The following is a 19,917-nucleotide window of genomic DNA, read 5'->3' as shown; positions in this document are numbered from 1 at the left end:
AAATATGGTGGCTATGAGAGCAGATCAGAGGCTAGGAATCCTGTGGTGAGTAATTCACCTTCTGACTCCCCAAAGCCTGTCCACCATCTACAAGGCACAAGTCAGGAGTGTGATGGAATCGTGTCCACTTGCCTGGATGAGTGCAGCTCAAGAAGCTTGACAACATCTAAGACAAAGCAATCCATTTGATTGGCCCCTTCCACAAACATTCACTCTCTCCACCAACGACGCACAGTAGCAGCAGTGTGTACCATCTACTAGATGCACTGCAGAAACTCACCAAGGCTCCTTAGGCAGCACCTTCCAAACTCACAACCACTACCATCTAGAAGGACAAGGGCAGCAGATAGATGGGAGCACCACCACCTGGAAGTTCCTGTCCAAGTCGCTCACCATCCTGACTTGGAAATATATCACCGTTCCTTAACTGTTGCTGGGCCAAAATCCTGGAACTCCCTCCCTAACAGCTCATTGGGTGTACTTACACCACATGGACTGCAGCGGTTCAAGAAGGCAGCTCACCACCACCTTCTCAAGGGCAATTAGGGATGGGCGACAAATGTTAGCCAGTGATTCCCACATCCTATGAATTAATTTTTAAAAATGGGTAAAATGATATATCCTTCATCCTTTCACATAGTTAAATTTCCTTAGTCATGAAGTTTCCAGTTCACTGATCCTTCGCAAATGCAGAAGGAAGCATGCATCTTTTCCCACAATCCTAACGGGGATTGGTTGAATATACATCTACCTTGCAGTAACACATTTTTCCACCATAACTGAGTAACCAAATATCAGGGACCTGTCAACCCAACAAGCAGAAAACTATTCATCCTTCCCACTAGAAGAAAAATAATTTAGAAAGCAAAAAAGCTTAGACCAAGAACTGCTGTACATGACAGTTTATTTAAGTGACAATCATCTTCATATTTACATTGTTGCAAATTGGATTTTTTTTTTATTCAAAGAGGTAAGGTAAAGTTATTATCCATAGTCCACCAGAGACCATAGGCATCTCTCTCTGTCAGAGACAAGTGGCAATACAGCTTGAGGGGCACCACTCTGCATCAAGCCTGTGACAAGACAAGGAGGCAGGCCTCCCTGAACTGTCACAGCTAGTATGGAGATTGAACCCACGCTGTTGGCATCATTCTGCACCACACTGTAGTTAGCTTGACAACTGAACTAGCCAACCCCCACCATTATTTAAAAAGGCCCTGTATAAACTAGCTTAGTCTTTCAATTTGACGCTCTAAACCATCAGCACCTGGAAGGAAAAGGTAAGTAACCATTTTAGATATGGAGCCTTCCTCAAAACTCTTTTGAAGAGTAGACGTTCAAACCATAAATCTGCCTTTTTGACTTACTGATGTTATAGGCCTGATGTATATTTCCAGTGCACCCCTCACGTTATTTTTTCTTCTTTTTAGCACTTAAAGGGCTTCCGCTGTGCTCTCAATACCAGCATCCTACTAGAGCCATTGCAATTGGGAAGAAATACACTTTAGCCTTACCAGAACTAGAATTTGAAGAAAAAGGCAAAGAGAAAGAGAAGGAAGTCACAAAACAAGCACTTACAGCCAATAACTGTTTACAAGCTACTGACCCTAGAACGAGTGAAACAGAATGTGTGGAAAATCACTTCAGCAAGACTACAGAGTGCGAGTCATTTGGAAGTACAGAAAATCTACCCCATGATGATTTATGTGCTGAATCCTTAAAAGTTTGCAAGCACATATCACCAAAGGCATATGGTGCATCTAATGGCAATGTGATCTTTGCCAAGAATGAGAAGAAGCAAAAATGTTCGAGCAAGAACACAAGTACACGGAAAGGGATCTTCGAGAATGGCTCTTTGAATAATCATAACAGCAAACAAGAGACTGTGCTACGGTAAGATATCCTTATTTTGGCCAGTGTCCTAATGTGCACAGTTAAATGTCAGTGAGATGAACTTGACTAAAAAAGGAAACTGACAAGGCATTAGGTTAAGAGTCTAATTCAGCCATTACAAGTTAAACAACCTGTCAACATGTGGGCTTAACAAGATTAACAACACCATCGCAAATGTTTTTCAATATATCACATATGCGTGTTTTGAAAATTTACTAATTAAAAACTCACTGAATCTAATCATTAACTTTTTTTATTCATTCCAGGGAAGTGGGCATCACTGGCAAGGCCAGCATTTATTGTCCATCTTTGATTGCCCTTGAGAAAGTGCTGGCGAGTCACCTTCTTGGCCAGAATTTTCCCGTTGGCGTGCCAGGGTGGGCCCCGCACGCCGACGCGTAAAATGATGCTTGGTGACGTTGGACGAACATCCTGCCGTCACCACGCGCCATCGCGATATTTAGGTGGGCGGGCGCACCCACCATTAATTAATCACCTAGTTAAGGCCCTTGAGGCAGCAACTGACTGCAATTTTTCGGGGCCTGTGCGGTCTTCAGGGTGCAAAGGGCAGGCGGGTTGGAGACATTTGTATAAACCTCATCCACAGGCAGGATAAGAGGGGTCAGTTGGGTCGCGAATGTTATCTTTCAGGTATTTAAGTGTGAAAGTTACTGATACTTGCCTGTGTGAGCAGGAATACCTCCAAATTCATACCAGCCACTTGGACAGGAATAAACGCCTTCAGGTCAGGATTCTACAGTAATGATCATTTTTGGGGCCTGCAGCTTTCAGGGAGCCTTCCCTTAGCCTGGGAATGGGAGTTGTGCACTCCACTGGAGCCACCTCCTCTGAGGAGGAAGGGAGGGCCAGAAGAGGAAGGAGGCCAGGAGTGCACATTCAGCCTCCAGGGGAGCCACCTTTGGGAGGAGAGGCGCAGGCACAAGAAGTGCAGGGCCAAGAGATAGTCTAAGGCATAAGGGGTTGCAGAAGATGCCACTATCCTGCTGCCAGGGTTTACAGGCAGCAAAGCAGCTACCTCAATATGTCTGAGGTGCAGTGCCGAAGGAGGCTCTGTATCCCAAGGGAGACAGTCAGCTCCATTTGTCAGATGATAGGCCCTGAGATCTCTGCAAACTATGTGGGTGGGCACCCCATGCCAGTGGCTCTAAAGGTCACAGCTGCCCTCCGGCTCTTTCCAGGGTTCAGTGGGTGATCTCTGCGGAGTCTCCCAATCAGCGGTCCACACTTGTGTCAAGCAGGTTACAGTCGCTCTGTTCAGGCGTGCATTGGCTTTCATCCACAACCGCTGGGACGAGGCCAGCCAGAGCGAGCCAGAGGCTTCGCGACCATTGCTAGCTTCCCCCGCATCCAGGGTGGAATAAACTGTACACATGTGGCCACCAAGGCGCCAGCAGGTGAGCCCGTTGCCTTCATCAACAGGAAGGGCTTCCACTCCATGAACGTGCAGATAGTGTGTGATCACAGGATGCTGATTCCACAAGTCTGTGCAAGGTTCCCAGGCAGCTCCCATGACACTTACATCCTGAGACACTCCCAGGTGCTGAGGCTCTTCAGTGCCCCAGCCCGGCGGGATGGATGGTTGCTGGGTGACAAGGGCTATCCCCTCAGAAGATGGCTCATGACGCCTCTCTGCCATCCAAGAACAGAAGCTGAGCAGCGGTACAATAGGAGCCATGCCTCCACAAGGGCTGTGGTGGAGAGAACCATCGGTCTTCTCAAGATGCGCGTCCGATGCCTGGACTGCTCAGGGGGCGCACTCCAGTACCCCCCCAGATTGTGTGGTCACTGATGGTGGTTGCATGCTGCACTCTCCACAATCTTGCGCTAGAAAGGGGTGACGCTGTGGACGTGGAAGATGTAGACGTAGTTGCTCCAGCTGCACAGTCCAGCAGTGAGTTTGAGGATGAACACACACAGGAGAACCCTAAGGGAGTAGATACTGATCGCTGACCCAGGCATACTCCAGGGAGGCAGGGACACCCGGGAGGCATTAATCTGAAAAACCTGCAGATAGTCCAACACAGATGGACCTTCAACACACACCAGGGCTGCAGGCTCCACACTCGACACCTGAGTGATAAATCTGCCTGGATAGTAACATTAACTAAGGCCCTTGTCAATAAAGATCAATGTCAAACAACTCACTCATAACATCATGGGTTCCCATTCACCTGCAGAAGTAAGGGATCACCCTGAGGCATGGCAATATATCGAAATTTATTGAGAGAACAAATGTAACTTCATAAACCAAATAAAAAGGTGTTGGACATCACACCAAGTCTTCAATAACCTACTATGGGCCAACATAAAAGCACCAGTGAGAAACCCGTAGTGTGCCTAAGGTGCCTTAAATTTACGCTTAAGGGCTCTACATCTAGGTGCTGTCCCCTCGCTGGCACTGGTATCTGAGACAGCCTGCTCAATTTGCTGTCCTGTTGGCCTCAATGACCTTGGCGGATGGCCTCTGGCCCGTGGAGCCTGTGCTGGCCCCTCCAGGGAGGGAGTGGCCAGTTCCATAGCTGGCTTCTCCCCAGTTGTCTCAGCCTCATCAGATTCCATGGTCACTGGCAGAGGGTCGGAGGAGCTGCTGCCCTCATCTGGAGCGCCCTGAGAGGAGCCCGCAGAGACAACAGGCAGCTGCTGCACCGATGTGAGGTTGCTTCGGACCTCCCTGCTCACCGTAGATGGATGGGCACCGAGCTGGGATACTTGTTGCCCTGACCATCTCCCACACGGGCAATGACCGGCTGATGTCAATGCCGCTGTGAGGGCTTGCAGGTCCAAGCGCAACCCCAGGATGCCCTGATTGTTCTCCTGGAGGAGCCTCTCCATGAGAGGCGCCACTCTCTACATGGAAGAAGCATGGCGCTCGGCCTTGAGGCTCATTGCATCGGTGATGCTCTGCATGGACTCCTTAAGCATGGGCACCATAGCCTCATATATCTCCGCCAGATCCTCCTGCACACCCAGCTGGACTTCCAGCGTTTGCTGCCTCATGGACGACTCCAGAGGCACATCATCAGCCACCAACCGAGCAAGTACCTAGGCCCCAGCAGTCCTCCGACTGCCGGCGTCATGGGCACTCTCTGTCTCTGCCCACATCTCAAGCAAGTGTGAAGTGCCCTCACCGCTGTGACCCAGGACACTAGCCAAAGATTTCATTCACACCGAGGTGCTAGTATCTGTGCTGGTGACTGCCTGGCTGAGATGGTGTGACACTGGTGAGCGGATTTCCTCTGGGCCCTAAGGGGTGAGAGGTGGGACCTCTGCCTCCTCCTCCCGGCCCTGCTCCAGTGATGCTGAAAGGAAGAACAAGAACATTTGATTAGTTACAGTGCAGACTATGTCAATGTGCAAGCCTGTCCCAAGGATCATTATGCGCTCATCCTTCCATAATCAATGGTCAACCCGTGTTGCTAACTTCAATCACTGAACATTCAGCAGTGCCATGGCTTTTGGGACACACATGGTGACCTGAGTGCTCGCCAAACATACCTCCCCATGGCACCCCAGCCTCACCGCCACTGGTGGACCTTGGCATATGGCGCCTCTCCAGATCTATGGCCTGCTGCTCGAATGGAGTCACGATGACCAACTGGGCCTGGCCTCCACCAGTCTGCATCCACTCGGTGGAATTGTGCGCAGTCTTCTCCTGAAAAGGAGAGAGGAGCATTGATTAGTCCAGCCTGTACCTGAATTCCCATCGTATCCCTGCCAACCCAGCCAGAGTGGGGCATTGCAGGGCTCCAGTTCTTCATCACCCTGCAGCTGCCGCACACTCACACAAACAAGCCAGGGCTGACCCGCCCCCACCCATTTGCCAAATGCTGCCTCCTTCACATGTGGAACCACAGGTGTCACTTTGCTAAGCAAGGAGGCACAAGCATGTGGAGCACAAAGACCAGCAGATGGATTGGTGCCCCGTCAACTGGAAGCTCCCCTCCCAGCGTGTTAGCACCCTGACTTTTACATGCTTCCCAGTTCCAGCTCTCTGCCTAGGCGCAGATCCTTGACTTTCACCCCAATTCTATATTCTGGGTGTCAGTGTCACATATGCTGTGGGTGCAAAACCCATCCCAGCTCAAGCCTCTCAGGGTGAACCAGGCATGGGCAATATCTGCTGGCACACCCAGTGAGGGATACATGCCGTGAAGGATTCAATGCCGTTACTGTACTCAGAGTTGAAGTGGGGGGGTGAGCAGGGCTGAGGGGAAAGGGTGACGGCTGCATTAAGTGACCTCAGCCAACATGGTATTCACCCTTCCTGAGTTCAGGAGGTCGTTGAATCTTTTGCAGCACTGGACCCATGTGCGCCAGACCACATCATGGGAGCTCACACTCTCGGCCACCTCCTCCCATGCATGTTTGGTCAGGTGGGGAGGCCTCTGCCTCCCGTCCCTCGGAATCAGGACCTCCTGCCATGCAGCCACCTGCTCCACAAGGGCAACTAGGCACTCATCGGAGAGACGAGGGGCACACTGCCCTATTGGCCTACCTCCGGCCTGGCCTGCCCCGCTGGCCTACCCTCCAGACTTGCATCAGGTACATCACCCCTCTGATGTGCTCTTCTCCCAGCCATTGTGAGCAACCTTGCATAGGCTGCCAGGCCTTCATTTAAACAGACCACCGGGTTGCTATTGGACCCGGCGGTCTGTGCCCGCCCACTCCCGCTATCCTTGGGAGTTGAGAAATACGCTGGACAGGCCTTAATTGACCCGCCCGCGTAAAATGGTGGCGCGGTCCCAATTGCGGGCAGCGATTGGGTCCATGCCCACCCACGCCCTCTCCCACACGGCCCGCCGACATGGGGAAAGTTCTCCCCTTTGAATACAACTGAACGGCATGCTAGGCCATTTCAGCGGGGGCAGTCAAGGGTCATCCACATTGCTGCATAGGTTTTATTCATGGAATGTGGGCATCGCTGTCCAGGCCAATATTTATTGCCCATCCCTAATTGCCCATGAGAAGATGGTCGATATATTTCCAAGTCAGGATGGTGAATGGCTTGGAGGAGAACTTCCAGGCGGTGGTGTTCGCATCTATCCGCTGCCCTTGTCCTTCTAGATGGTAGTGGTCCTGGGTTTGGAAGATGCTATCTAAGGAGCCTTGGTGAGTTTCTGCAGTGCATCTTGTAGATGGTACACACTGCTGCTACTGTGCATTGGTGGTGGAGAGAGTGAATGTTTGCAGATGGGGTACCCATCAAGCTTTGTCCTGGATGGTGTCAAGCTTTTTGAATGTTATGGGAGTGTTGCACTCATCCAGGCACAATATTTATATGTAACCAAGTTCAGTTTCTGGTCAATGGTAACCCCCCAGGTTGTTGATAATGGGGGATTCAGCACTAGTAATGCTATTGAATGCTAAGGGTAATGGTTAGATTCTCTCTTGTGGAGATGATCGTTACCTGGCACTTGTGTGGCACAAACACTACTTGCCACTTGTCAGCCCAAACCTGGATATTGTCCAGGTCTTGCTGCATTTGAGCATGGATTGCTTCAGTATCGGAGGAGTCATGAGTGATGCTGAATATTGTGCAATCATCAGCGAACATCCCCACTTCTGACCTTATGATGAAAATGAGGTCATTGATGAAGCATCTGAAGATGGTTGGGTCCAGTACACTACCCTGAGGAACTCCTGCTGTGATGTCCTGGAACTGAGATGACTGACCTCCAACAAACACAATCATCTTCCTTTGTGTTAGGTATGACTCCAACCAACGGGGAGTTTTCCCCCTGATTCCCATTGCCTCCAGTTTAACCAGGGCTCCTTGATGCCACATTCGGTCAAATGCTGCCTTGATGTCAAGGACAGTCACTCTCCCCCACGCCTGGAGTTGAGCTCTTTTGTCCATGTTTGAACCAAGGCTGTAATGAGGTCAGGAGCTGAGTGGCCCTGGTGGAACCTAAACTGAGCATCAGTGAGCAGGTTATTGCTAAGCAAGTGCCAGTTGATAGCGCTGTTGCTAACCCCTTCCATTACTTTACTGATGATGGAGAGTAGACTGATGGGGCGGTAATTGACCGGGTTGGATTTGTCCTGCTTTTTGTGTACAGGACATACCTGGGCAATTTTCCACATTGTCAGGTAGATGCCAGTGTTGTAGCTGTACTGGAACAGCTTGGCTAGGAGCACGGCAAATTCTGGAGCACAAGTCTTCAGTACTATTGCTGGAATATTGTCAGGGCCCATAGCCTTTGCAGTATTCAGTGCCTTCAGCCATTTCTTGATATCACATGGAGTGAATTGAATTGACTGAAGTTATAGATAGGCCTGACCAAGTAAGGACAGCAGATTACCTTCCCTCGGGTTTTAACAACAGCTGGATCGCTTCATGGTTACCATTACTGATGCTAGCTTTTTATTTAAGATTTATTTAATGGATTGAATTTAAATTCTCCAGCTTCCATGGTGGGATTTGACCTTATCTCTGGATCAGACCAGGCCTCTGGATTACAAAATCCCTTCATCATTGACCTGAAACATTAACTCAGTTTCTCTCTCCACAGACACTGCCTGTCCTGCTGAGTATTATCCCATATTTTCTGTTTTTATTTCATGCCTCTGGATTACTAATCCAGTAACATACCACTATGCTATCATGCCCTGGCTATATCTATGAACTTTGTGATGTGTAAAAATAAATCCTTACAAACATTTAGTACCGTCACTAGATCATTGAAAGCAATAAATTTTGCTGTGGTGGTGATGTCATTGTTACTTCCTCCTGAGGTGGTGGGTGACTTCTAAAAGCTAATAAAATAAGGACATCTGTTCTAATCGAACCAAGAGTTGATGCTGTATAGGTCAATGAGTAATAGAGCTATTGAAAGAATATTCTAATTGTTTCACCAAGCAGAAGCCTACTTGTGCCTTACTTTTACATGAGGATCTTACAACCTGTGATTTGCTTTGTAAAGCAGGCTTATGTTGTTTCATTGGGTGGGCTGCTTACCTATTCAAGAGCAGTCTGAATATGGCAGCAGGCAGGCCTTGGGCATCAATTGGATAGCTGAGTGCAGCCCCCAGTTTTAATCACCTGCCTGCTCAATTCTCAGGTGCAAAATGAGTTGAATTTCTCTTGTTATATTTTCTTCAATGAAGCTGTTTTACTTTAATCAATGAATTTGGTTTTTTTTTATTCATTCAGGGGATGTGGGTGTCCTTGGCTAGGCCAGCATTTATTATTCATCCCTAATTGCCCTTGAGAACTGAGTGACTTGCTAGGCCATTTCAGAGGGCATTTAAGAGTCAACCACATTGTATTAATTTGTCCTAAGTTATTTTTAAAATAAGTATCTTTGAATCAGTACTGATAGTTTAATTAACACAAATTAATGCTTAAACGGCTGAGCAGTACTTTTGCCTTCTCTGGTTAGATGTATTCAGGGAAGTTGATCTTGTGATTCTGGATCATTAACTCCATTAGTTTAAGTCTCTGTGCTCTTGGGCATCTGGACACACACCTTGCTGTGCCTCTATGCTTTGTTTTACCTACAAATGGGACCCATTGCTTGATCAGTAATAACAATCAAAATATCTGAAGTTTAAGGAAATGTTTATACTGTTGATTTCAGTATTACAAAAATTGCGCCTTTTCCTATTCTGGCGAGAAACAGGCCTGCATTTTACTGAGCTAAATCTGAACTATTCAAGTAACTTCACAGACTTATTACTAGAGTAAGGGTGAAGGTGAAACATGTGCTCACATGAACCAGAACTAAACTACAGTTAATCTCACCAAACAGCAATGTGACTGTTAACTCAAAATTGTGTAGTGTTGTGTGTTCAACACCTTCTTCTTGCGTTCTCTGCCCAAAGGCAGGTTCAACCCACAGCACTACAACCTCCACCACAGGTGGGGCAAGGAGACAGGTCACAAATCCACAGGGGTTAAACCTCATGCTGTTGGCACCACTCTGACATGCCAGCCGTAACGCTGTCCAGGTATGAACCGTGCATTGATGTTAATATGCATAAATTGATTTGAAGTGCACCGGAGGAAAAAAGCATTGCACAATTGTAATAAACTTGATGTACCGGACAGGTTTCTTATTTGAAACAGATAACTTTATTACAGAGCTCTTTTAGAAGCTACACGCTTGAAACAGGTCCACGGCTAGAAAGCTCTGCCACCCCCAGATTACCCGTGCTTAGGACACATTCGTCAGTACAATCACGTGACCCTAAAGGCAGTAGGAAAGGTTACACCTACAATCACTACATTCCTCCCCCTTTAGTTTTTTACATTTCCTATTTACAAAGAATATTTTAATCCACAACATATACATATATACACAGGTCATGCAATTAAAAATTAGTCTCTGAGGAAATTTTCTAATTTGGTTAGAATGACATAGCTCTCCACTTGAGATTCTCCCACTGCATCAACATGATCAGGAACTGCAGGATTAGGGACATCCTTAGACAATGGCAGTTCAGTATTAGGTAATTTAACAGAGACATCAGGTGTGTCTATTCTAGGTCGATCTGTCACCTCAGCAAATAAAGGTTCAACATCAATTACAGGCGGAATATCTGGTTGTTGGAATGTCTCTCTAATCCTTAGATGATCCATATGTTTTCGAACAATCCGGTCTTCCATCTCCACTTGGAATGACAAGGGTCCACTTTCAGAGACAATTATACCAGGAACCCAACCACCACCATTTCCAAAATTCTGCACGAAAACTATATCTCCCACAGTAAATCTTCAAGCTTTGCAATGAATATCACGATTCAATTTCTGACTACTCTGATTCTTCTCTACTTCCCCCTCCAAGTTTGGAAACACCAGAGTTAACCTTGTATGAAGGCAGCATTTCATCAGTAATTCAGACTGTGTTGACCCCATAGTTGCACAAGGGGTTGTACGATAATTGAGAATTGAAAATACGAAAGTTGTGTTTCTAAAGTACCTTCGGAAAACTTCTTCATTCCTGATTTGAAAGTTTGCACAGCTCTTTCAGCTAACCTATTTGATGAGGGATAATATGGTGCTGTTTTAATATGCTTAATTCCATTTAAACTCATAAATCTCTGAAATTCCATACAGTGAAGACAGTACCGTTATCCAAAACAATGACTTCTGGTAGTCCATGTGTACTAAAACATTAGTGCAGCTTTTCAATAGTTGCACAAGATGTCAGTGATCTAACTTCATACACATCCATCCACTTAGAATGCTTACCAATGATCAATAAAAACATGGTATCTAAAAATGGACCTACATAGTTTATATGTAGTCTAACCAGGGTCGACCAGGACACTCCCATGGATGCAGTGGAGCTGAAATGGACAACTTCTGTTGTTGTTGGAGACAGCTCTTGACAATTCTTTCAATGTCACTGTCTATACCTGGCCACCCAACATAGCTTTGCACAAGCATCCTCATCTTCGATATGCCTGGATGCACACTGTGAAGCTGTCAAGAGTGGTTCTCTTCCTTGCGAAGGGACAATGACTCTTGACCCCCACAACAAGATTCCTTCTTGACAACTTAACTCAGTGTTACAGGCATGGAGTGGTCTTATCTCTTCAGGCATTGGTGAATTTGACCAACCTTGAAATACATGGTCTCGGACTTTTGACAAAATCATATCCCTGGTTGTCCAATTCTTTATTTGCTTTGCACATATCAGTGAAGAGCCCAAGAAATTCAACACATGCACAACTTCTCGTGGCACTGGAGCATGTACAATGCCATCTGGTAATGGGAGACGACTGAGGGTGTCCGCATTTGCAATATGTACACCCGGATGGTGCAGAAAGATGTACTCATACGCTGATAAAATCAAAGTCTAACATTGAATTCTTGCTGAGGCTATTGGCGGAATGGCTTTATCCTTACTAAATAAACCCATTAGTGGTTTAAGCTCCGATACTATGGCGAAATGTCGACCGTGCAGATACTGATGGAATTTCTTCACTCCAAATATTACTGATAAACCTTCCTTTTCAAGTTGTGAATAACCCTTCCTGGCTGCAGGGAGGGTTCTGGAGACATAGCCCATTGGCCTTTTGGAACCATCTTCCATCCTGTGTAACAACACAGCTCCCACACCATAGGGAGATGCATCATAGGTTAATATTAATTCTTTGATGGGGCATAATGTACTAGTAAACATGATGAGTGTAACAGCTTCTTGACTTCTACAAAGGCTCCTTCTTGTTGCACATTCAATGACCAACGATGGTTGTTTTTCAATAGTAAGTGTAAAGGTGATAACACTGTTGACAAGTTTGGCAAGAAGAGACTATAATAATTTATCACGCCCAAAAAATACTTGAGTTCAGTGACATTAGTAGGAGGTGTGCCCTGGCCTTCTCTACTGGATGCAGCTCCATGGCATCCACTCAGTGCCCCAAGTAAGTGACCTCTGACGCTCGGAAAGTACATTTCTCTTTCTTCAATCGTACACCAACTTCCAAAAATCTTCTTAAAGCCTCTTCTAGGTTGGCCAAATGTTCGACCTTCATTGATCCTGTGATCAGGACATCATCCAGGTACACTATTACTCGGGGAAGTACTTGCAATAGGCTTTCCATGGTCCTTTTGAAGACTGCATAGGCAAATGATACACCAAAGAGTAGGCATGTATATTGGTGCAGGCCCTTGTACATGTTGATGGTTACATGCCAGCTAGGCTTGCTGTCCAGCTCTAGCTGTTGGTATGCATGGCTCATGTCCAGTTTGGTGTAGGATTTTTCTCCAGCTAGCTTAGCATACAAATCTTCAATATTCGGTATAGCATATCTAATTTAGCAGCCTTGTTTATGGCTAATTTTGTAGTCTCTGCAAATGTGAATAGTTTGATCTAGTTTCATCACAGGGACTATGGGTGCTGCCCATTCTGAAAATTGGACTGGCTGGATTGTGCTTGGCTTCTCTAAGCTGCACAATTCTGCATCCATCTTCTCCTTTAGGGCATAAGGCACAGGTCTGGCCTTAAAGAACCGGATCTACATATATTTTTGCTTGTAAGCCCTTTATCTTTCCCGATTCGTCACAAAATACGCTGTTGTACTTCCTTAACAGCTCAGGAGTTCCTCACTTGAAATATTTCTGACCAGTTGTGCTTAATTTTGTGTAACCAATCGCAGCCCAGAAGACTAGGTTCTTCACCTGTCACTATGATCACTGGAAGCTGGGCTGTCTGTTACCTATAGGACACAGGTACTGTGACGATGCCCTTTACCTGTATTGACTCTCCAGTGTATGTCTTCAGTTGAGCCGTGGTTTGCTCCAGATTCAGTGGCCTGGGTACCTTCATTTCGATATTTAAATATGTGGTCTCCCACCACTGTGGCTGAGGCTTCTGTGTCTACCTCCATGACTAGAGGCTTCCCATTCACTTGAAGCGTGACAGTGATTGGTTCAGTTTTTACTGCTTTGACATTGTCTAGGGAATAGATATCAGTATCAGCAGCTTCTGGTTCTTTTGTATTGTGCACTTCAATCATCTTGGTCTGCTGTCTCATTGGCTGTCTGGATTTTGCCCTGCATTGCTTTATTGCATGCCCTTTTTTGTGGCAGTACTGGCATTCTGCTTCCTTAAATCTGCAGGTTCCTGGTACATGGTTACCCCAACATCTGTAACAGATTAATTTCTGAATCGCTGCTGTAATGCTTCCACTGGGCCTTTTCGTTTTTCGGGTAGCAGAGACTGTCTCCCGCTTCGCTGCTGTCTCTTTGGTTTTCACGCCACGCCCAGTGGTTGGTTCCCACCCCAACTGACGCCATGTTGCACATTCTGGGAAGCCTGCGAGCCCCTCTCACCACTTTCCTTTGCTCGCGCTATTTCCATGGAGCGCATCAAATCAATGTTAACTTCTGGTAGTAAACGGCGCTGAATGGCGTCATCGTGAACACCACAAACCAAGCCGTCCCACAACATGTCATTGAGTGTATTCCCGAAGTTGCAGTGCTCAGTCAACTGCTTCAACTTCATTATATAAGTTGTGATGGACTCTCCCGGAGCCCTTACTCTGGAGTTTAACTTAAATCTCTGTATAATTACTGATGGCTTCGGCTGAAAATATGACTTCACGGGGTCTACCAGCTCATTAAAAGATTTAGAATTGGGTGCATTTGGGGCTGTCAGACTGCGGGAGAGGTTATATGTCTTGCTACCACAGACACTTAAAAGAATCGCTTTCTGCTTCTCCTCCACCGTTATTTCATTTGCCACAAAATATAAACCTCGGCGCTCTGTGTACTGGCTCCATTCTTCCATGGATGAGTCATAAGTGCGATTTTGCCAAAAAGTGGCATGACTGGTGAGTATACTTTTCTTTCTTTCCTTAAGAATTAATGTACTCACATTTACGAGGGCAAGGTGTGGCGTCAGAGCTATCTATCCTCGTCACCAATTGTAATAAACTTGATGTACTGGACAGGTTTCTTATTTGAAACAGATAACTTTATTACAGAGCTCGTTTAGAAGCTACATGATTGAACCAGGTCCACATTAGAAAGCTCCCCCCCCTCACCACATTGCAAGTGCTTAGGGCTCATTCGTCAGTACAATCACGTGACCCCCTAAAGGCAGTAGCAAAGGTTATACCTTCAATCACTACAACAATATGAAATGTGCTGTCATTTGCTACCATGTGAAAGTCCCACTGTAAATCTTGATTTTAAAAAAATGTTGCACATTGTAACCAGGCTGGATAGATAGCCAATCATGAATTTGCTCATTTGAAATTTTAAAATACAACAACAGCCACTAACAATAAAAATTGATTTTCTTTTGTGCTTTGCATTGAAAAGATGCATGTTAGCCAGATTCTTCCAGAATTGACAATTTAAGCTATGGAAGCTGCACGAGAGCAAACCAGAATGCAAAAGTGCCTTTCTCCTGTGTTGCCAGTAGCAGCGCTTGGGAAATCGATGATCTATTCTGGAGACTCCCGCACAATTAGGGAGGTCTGGCAACCTTACTTAGCAGACAAGATTTTTCATTGAAGCTTTTTTCAGTCAAATCTCAAAGATTTTTATATCAATGTAAACTATCACTATAAGACCATAAGACATAGGAGCAGAAATTAGGCCATTCGGCCCATCGAGTCTGCTCTGCCATTCAATCATGGCTGATAAGTTTCTCAACCCCATTCTCCCGCCTTCTCCCCATAACCTTTGATCCCCTTACCAATCAAGAACCTATCTATCTTGGTCTTAAATACACTCAATGACCTGGCCTCCAGAGCCTTCTGTGGCAAAGAATTCCATAGATTCACCACTCTCTGGCTAAAGAAGTTTCTCCTCATCTCTGTTCTAAAAGGTCTTCCCTTAACTCTGAGGCTGTGCCCTCGGGTCCTAGTCTCTCCTACTAATGGAAATATCTTCCCCACGTCCACTCTATCCTGGCCTTTCAGTATTCTGTAAGTTTCAATCAGATCCCCCCTCATCCTTCTAAACTCCATCAAGTATAGACCCCGAGTCCTCAAACGTTCCTCATATGTTAAGCCTTTCATTCCTGGGATCGTTCTCGTGAACCTCCTCTGGACCCTCTCCAGGGCCAGCACATCCTTCCTGAGATATGGGGCCCAAAATTGCTCACAATATTCTAAATGTGGTCTGACCAGAGCCTTATAAAGCCTCAGCAGCACATCCCTGCTTTTATATTCTAGTCCTCTTGAAATAAATGCCAACATTGCATTTGCCTTCCTAACTACTGACTCAACCTGCAAGTTAACCTTAAGAGAATCCTGGACTAGGAATCCCAAGTCCTTTTGCACTCCAGATTTCTGAATTCTCTCCCCATTTAGAAAATATTCTATGCCTCTATTCTTCCTACCAAAGTGCATGACCTCACACTTCCCCACGTTGTATTCCATCTGCCACTTCTTTGCCCATTTTCCTAACCTGTCCAAATCCTTCTGCAGCCTCCCCACCTCCTCAATACTACCTGTCCCTCCACCTATCTTTGTATCATCTGCAAACTTAGCCAGGATGCCCTCAGTTCCTTCATCTAGACCATTAATGTATAAAGTGAAAAATTATGGTCCCAACACTGACCCCTGCGGAACTCCACTAGTCATTGGCCTCCATCCTGAGACGGAGTCCCTTATCCCCACTTTCTGCCTCCTGCCAGACAGCCAATCTTCTATCCATGCTAGTACCTTACCTCTAACACCATGGGCTCTTATCTTACTGAGCAGCCTCCTGTGCGGCACCTTGTCAAAGGCCTTCTGGAAGTCCAAGTAGATAACATCCATTGGCTCTCCTTTGTCTAACCTACTCGTTACCTCCTCAAAGAATTCTAACAGATTTGTCAGGCATGACCTCCCCTTGATGAAACCATGCTGACTTTGCCCGATTTTACCATGCACTTCCAAGTATTCTGAAATCTCATCCTTAATAATGGACTCTAAAATCTTACCAACGACCGAGGTCAGGCTAATCGGCCTGTAATTTGCCGTCTTTTGCCTCACTCCCTTCTTAAACAGGGGGGTTACGTTAACGATTTTCCAGTCCTCTGGGACCCTCCCTGACTCCAGTGATTCCTGAAAGATCACCACTGACGCCTCCACTATCTCTTCAGCTATCTCCTTCAGAACTCTGGGGTGTAATCCATCTGGTCCAGGTGATTTATCCATATTCAGACCTTTCAATTTTCTTAGCACCTTCTCCTTGGTAATGGCCACCATACTCACCTCTGCCCCCCGACTCTCTTGAACTTTGGGGATGTCACTCATGTCTTCCACTGTGAAGACTGTCGCAAAGTACCTATTCAGTTCCTCCGCCATTTCTTTGTTCCCCACTACTACTTCTTCAGCGTCATTTTCCAGCGGCCCAATGTCCACTTTTGCCTCTCTCTTACTCTTTATATATCTAAAAAAACTTTTGCAATCTTCTTTTATATTACTGGCTAGTTTACTCTGATATTTAATCTTTTCCCTCCTTATTTCTTTTTTAGTTGTCCTCTGTTTGTCTTTGTAGGCTTCCCAATCCCCTGGTTTCCTACTGCTCTTCGCTGCATTATACGCTTTCTCTTTAGCTTTTATGCTGTCCCTGACTTACCTTGTCAGCCATGGTTGCCTCGTCCTCCCTTTAGTATGCTTCTTCTTCCTCGGGATGAATTTTTGCTGTGTCTCCCAAATTACTCCCAGAAACTCCTGCCATTGCTGTTCCACTGTCTTTCCTGCTAGGCTCATCTCCCAGTCAGTTCTGGCCAGCTCCTCCCTCATGCCTCTGTAGTTGCCTTTATTCAACTGTAATACCGTTACACCTGATTCCAGCTTTTTCCTCCCAAATTGCAAGGTAAATTCTATCATATTATGGTCACTTCCTCCTAAGGGTTCCTTCACCTTAAGCTCCCTTATCAAATCTGCCTCATTACACATCACTAAATCTAGAATTGCCTGTTCCCTAGTGGGCTCCACCACAAGCTGCTCCAAAAAGCCATCTCATAGACATCTCACAATTCCTTTTCTTGGGATCCTACCAACCTGATTTTCCCAGGCTACCTGCATATTGAAATCCCCCATGATCACTGTAACCTTGCCTTTCTTACGCGCCTTTTCCATCTCCTGGTGTATCTTGTCCCACACATCCTGACTATTGTTCGGAGGCCTGTACATAACTCCCATTATGGTTTTTTTACCTTTGCGGTTCCTCAACTCTACCCACACAGATTCTACATCATCTGACCCTACATCATTTCTTGCTATCGATTTAATTTCATTTCTTACTAACAAAGCAACCCCACCCACTCTGCCAACCTGCCTATCTTTTCGATAGGATGTATATCCTTGGATATTTAGGTCCCAGTCCTGATCCCCTTGCAGCCATGTCTCCGTAATGCCCACCACATCATACCTGCCAATTTCAATCTGCGCCACAAGCTCATTTACCTTATTTCGTATTCTGCGTGCATTCAGATACAACACCTTCAGTCCTGTATTTCCTGTCCCCTTTCTCACTGTCGTCCCTTTATCTGATGTGCTTGAAGTTAGATTCCTAGCCCTTTCCAAACACTCTGTCCTATTTTGTGTTCTGGAGACTTTAATAGCCTCTCCTGGGCTCTCCCTTTTCAGTTTTTTCATAATTTTCCATGAAGTTGAATCCACCCCCCCACACGCTAACCTGCTGCTTTGTTTCCCATTAGTCATACTTCTTGGAGTTTTACCCTTCCCTTCCCCCCCCCCCACTTTCTAGTTTAAAGTCCTGTTGACCACCCTATTTACCATTTTCGCTAGAACATTGGTCCCACATCGGTTCAGGTGGAGACCGTCCCAATGGTACAGATCCCTCCTGTTCCAATACTGATGCCAGTGCCCCACGAAATAGAACCCCTCTTTCCCGCACCACTCCTTTAGCCACGTGTTTACTTCCCTTATTCTCGCGTCCCTATGCCAATTTGCATGTGGCTCAGGTAGTAATCCGGAGATTATAACCCTTGAGGACCTGTTCTTTAATTTAGTTCCTAGTTCCTGATAATCCCCAAACAGGTCCTCTTTCCTAGTCTTATCTATGTTATTTGTCTTGACGTTGACCACAACAACTGAATCCTCCCCCTCCCTCTCCCTCTCCAATATCCATTCAAGCCGGTCAGAGATGCCCCTCACCCTGGCACTGGGCAGGCAACATACCATGCGGGACTCTCGATCCTGCTTACAAAGGAAGCTATCAATTCCCCTAATTATAGAATTCCCTACAACTACCACTTGTCTTTTTGCTCCCCCCTCTTGAATAGCCTCCTGTGCCACGGTGCCGTGGTCAGCTGGCTCATCGTCCCTACAGCCCTCTTCCTCATCCACACAGGGAGCAAGTACCTCGTACCTGTTGGACAAGGTCAAGAGCTGAGGCTCCTCTGTTCCTGAACACAGGATCCCTCTACCTGCCTCACTTGCAGTCACACCCTGCTGACCCTGACCACTGACTGGACTTGAGGTAATTAATCTACCGGGTGTGACCGCCTCCTGAAACAAAGCGTCCAGGTAACTCTCCCCCTCCTGGATGTGCCGCAGCATCTGGAGCTCGGACTGCAGTTCATCAATTCTGAGCCGGAGTTCCTCCAGCAACCAACACTTGCTGCAGATGTGATCACTGCGGCTCACAATGGGATCTGCCAGCTCCCACATCATACAGCTACAGCACACCACCTGCCCAGCCATCTCTATTTAGATAATTAATTAATTAGCTTTTCAGTGTTTTTTTTTCAAATTTGGTGCAGATTTCCTACCAACCAATCAGGTCACAGCTTTCCTGTGATGTCACTTTTTCAGTTTTGGCTTCAGTTACTCTGTGCCCCGAGGTCACCACTCCGGTGCTTCTCCCTCCGAGTCTGCTCCCTGGAGATAAGGCCGTGAATCCCCGAGGTAAACTAGATTTATACTCACCGCTCCAGTGCTCCTCCCTCCGAGTCTGCTTCCAGGATTTACTCACCAATCAGCTGCTTTTTCTTTAAAATCCACTTTCAGAAGGCAGGTCTGGTGCACTCCTGAAGGCACTGCCTCTTTCTCTCTCTTTTTTTTTAGGTTTGAAGAGGAGGGAGGGATGAAAACACTACAGCAATGTAATGTTTGGGGTATTCCGTTCTTTGACAGTGGGTCCTCCTCAATTCCCTCCTGAGTCGCGGTGGCTGCGATGACTTCTCCCAGAATGCTTCAGTCACTTCTCACCAGCGCCCTCTGTTGGAACACGCTTTAATAACCATTTTGGTACTGAAGCAGCTGACATTCCAAACATGCTGTAGCTTAATGTGTCACAAATAAAAATCCATCCGAATTCAGTTCTTATTTTTAAACTTACACAGAGCCTAGGCTCTCTTATTGTTCCGCAGATCAAGACACATTCAATGAAATAAGCATTGGTAAATAACAACTGAAGCTGTCACTTGCTGGGGCAAGCAGTGACTCCTGGAAGCCATACAAAACAATAAGGCACTCCAAAGTGGACAAAATGGATTCGGCAGGGTTTGTCTGAATAAATGGGTGTGCATCAGCCTAACATTAACAATATCACAGAGGTGGTGACCAAGCACACTAAAACAG

General features: G+C 46.3%; 1 protein-coding gene across 3 annotated transcripts in view; it reads left to right on the top strand.

The window, feature by feature from the left end:
- Nucleotides 1-19,917, top strand: part of LOC144680721 (macoilin-like) — a 207,830-nt gene that overhangs the window by 145,914 nt on the left and 41,999 nt on the right. For all 3 annotated transcript variants that reach the window (XM_078541996.1, XM_078541997.1, XM_078541998.1), the window contains one exon: nucleotides 1,431-1,893. In XM_078541996.1, the coding sequence (XP_078398122.1) occupies nucleotides 1,431-1,893 (463 nt within the window). The remainder of the gene's footprint in view (nucleotides 1-1,430; nucleotides 1,894-19,917) is intronic.

This window comes from Cetorhinus maximus, chromosome 5 (genome assembly GCF_964194155.1).
Source record: "Cetorhinus maximus chromosome 5, sCetMax3.hap1.1, whole genome shotgun sequence".
Taxonomy (NCBI): Eukaryota; Metazoa; Chordata; class Chondrichthyes; order Lamniformes; family Cetorhinidae; genus Cetorhinus; species Cetorhinus maximus.
Note: the sequence above shows the minus strand (reverse complement) of the source record. Positions and strands in the feature narration are given on the sequence as shown.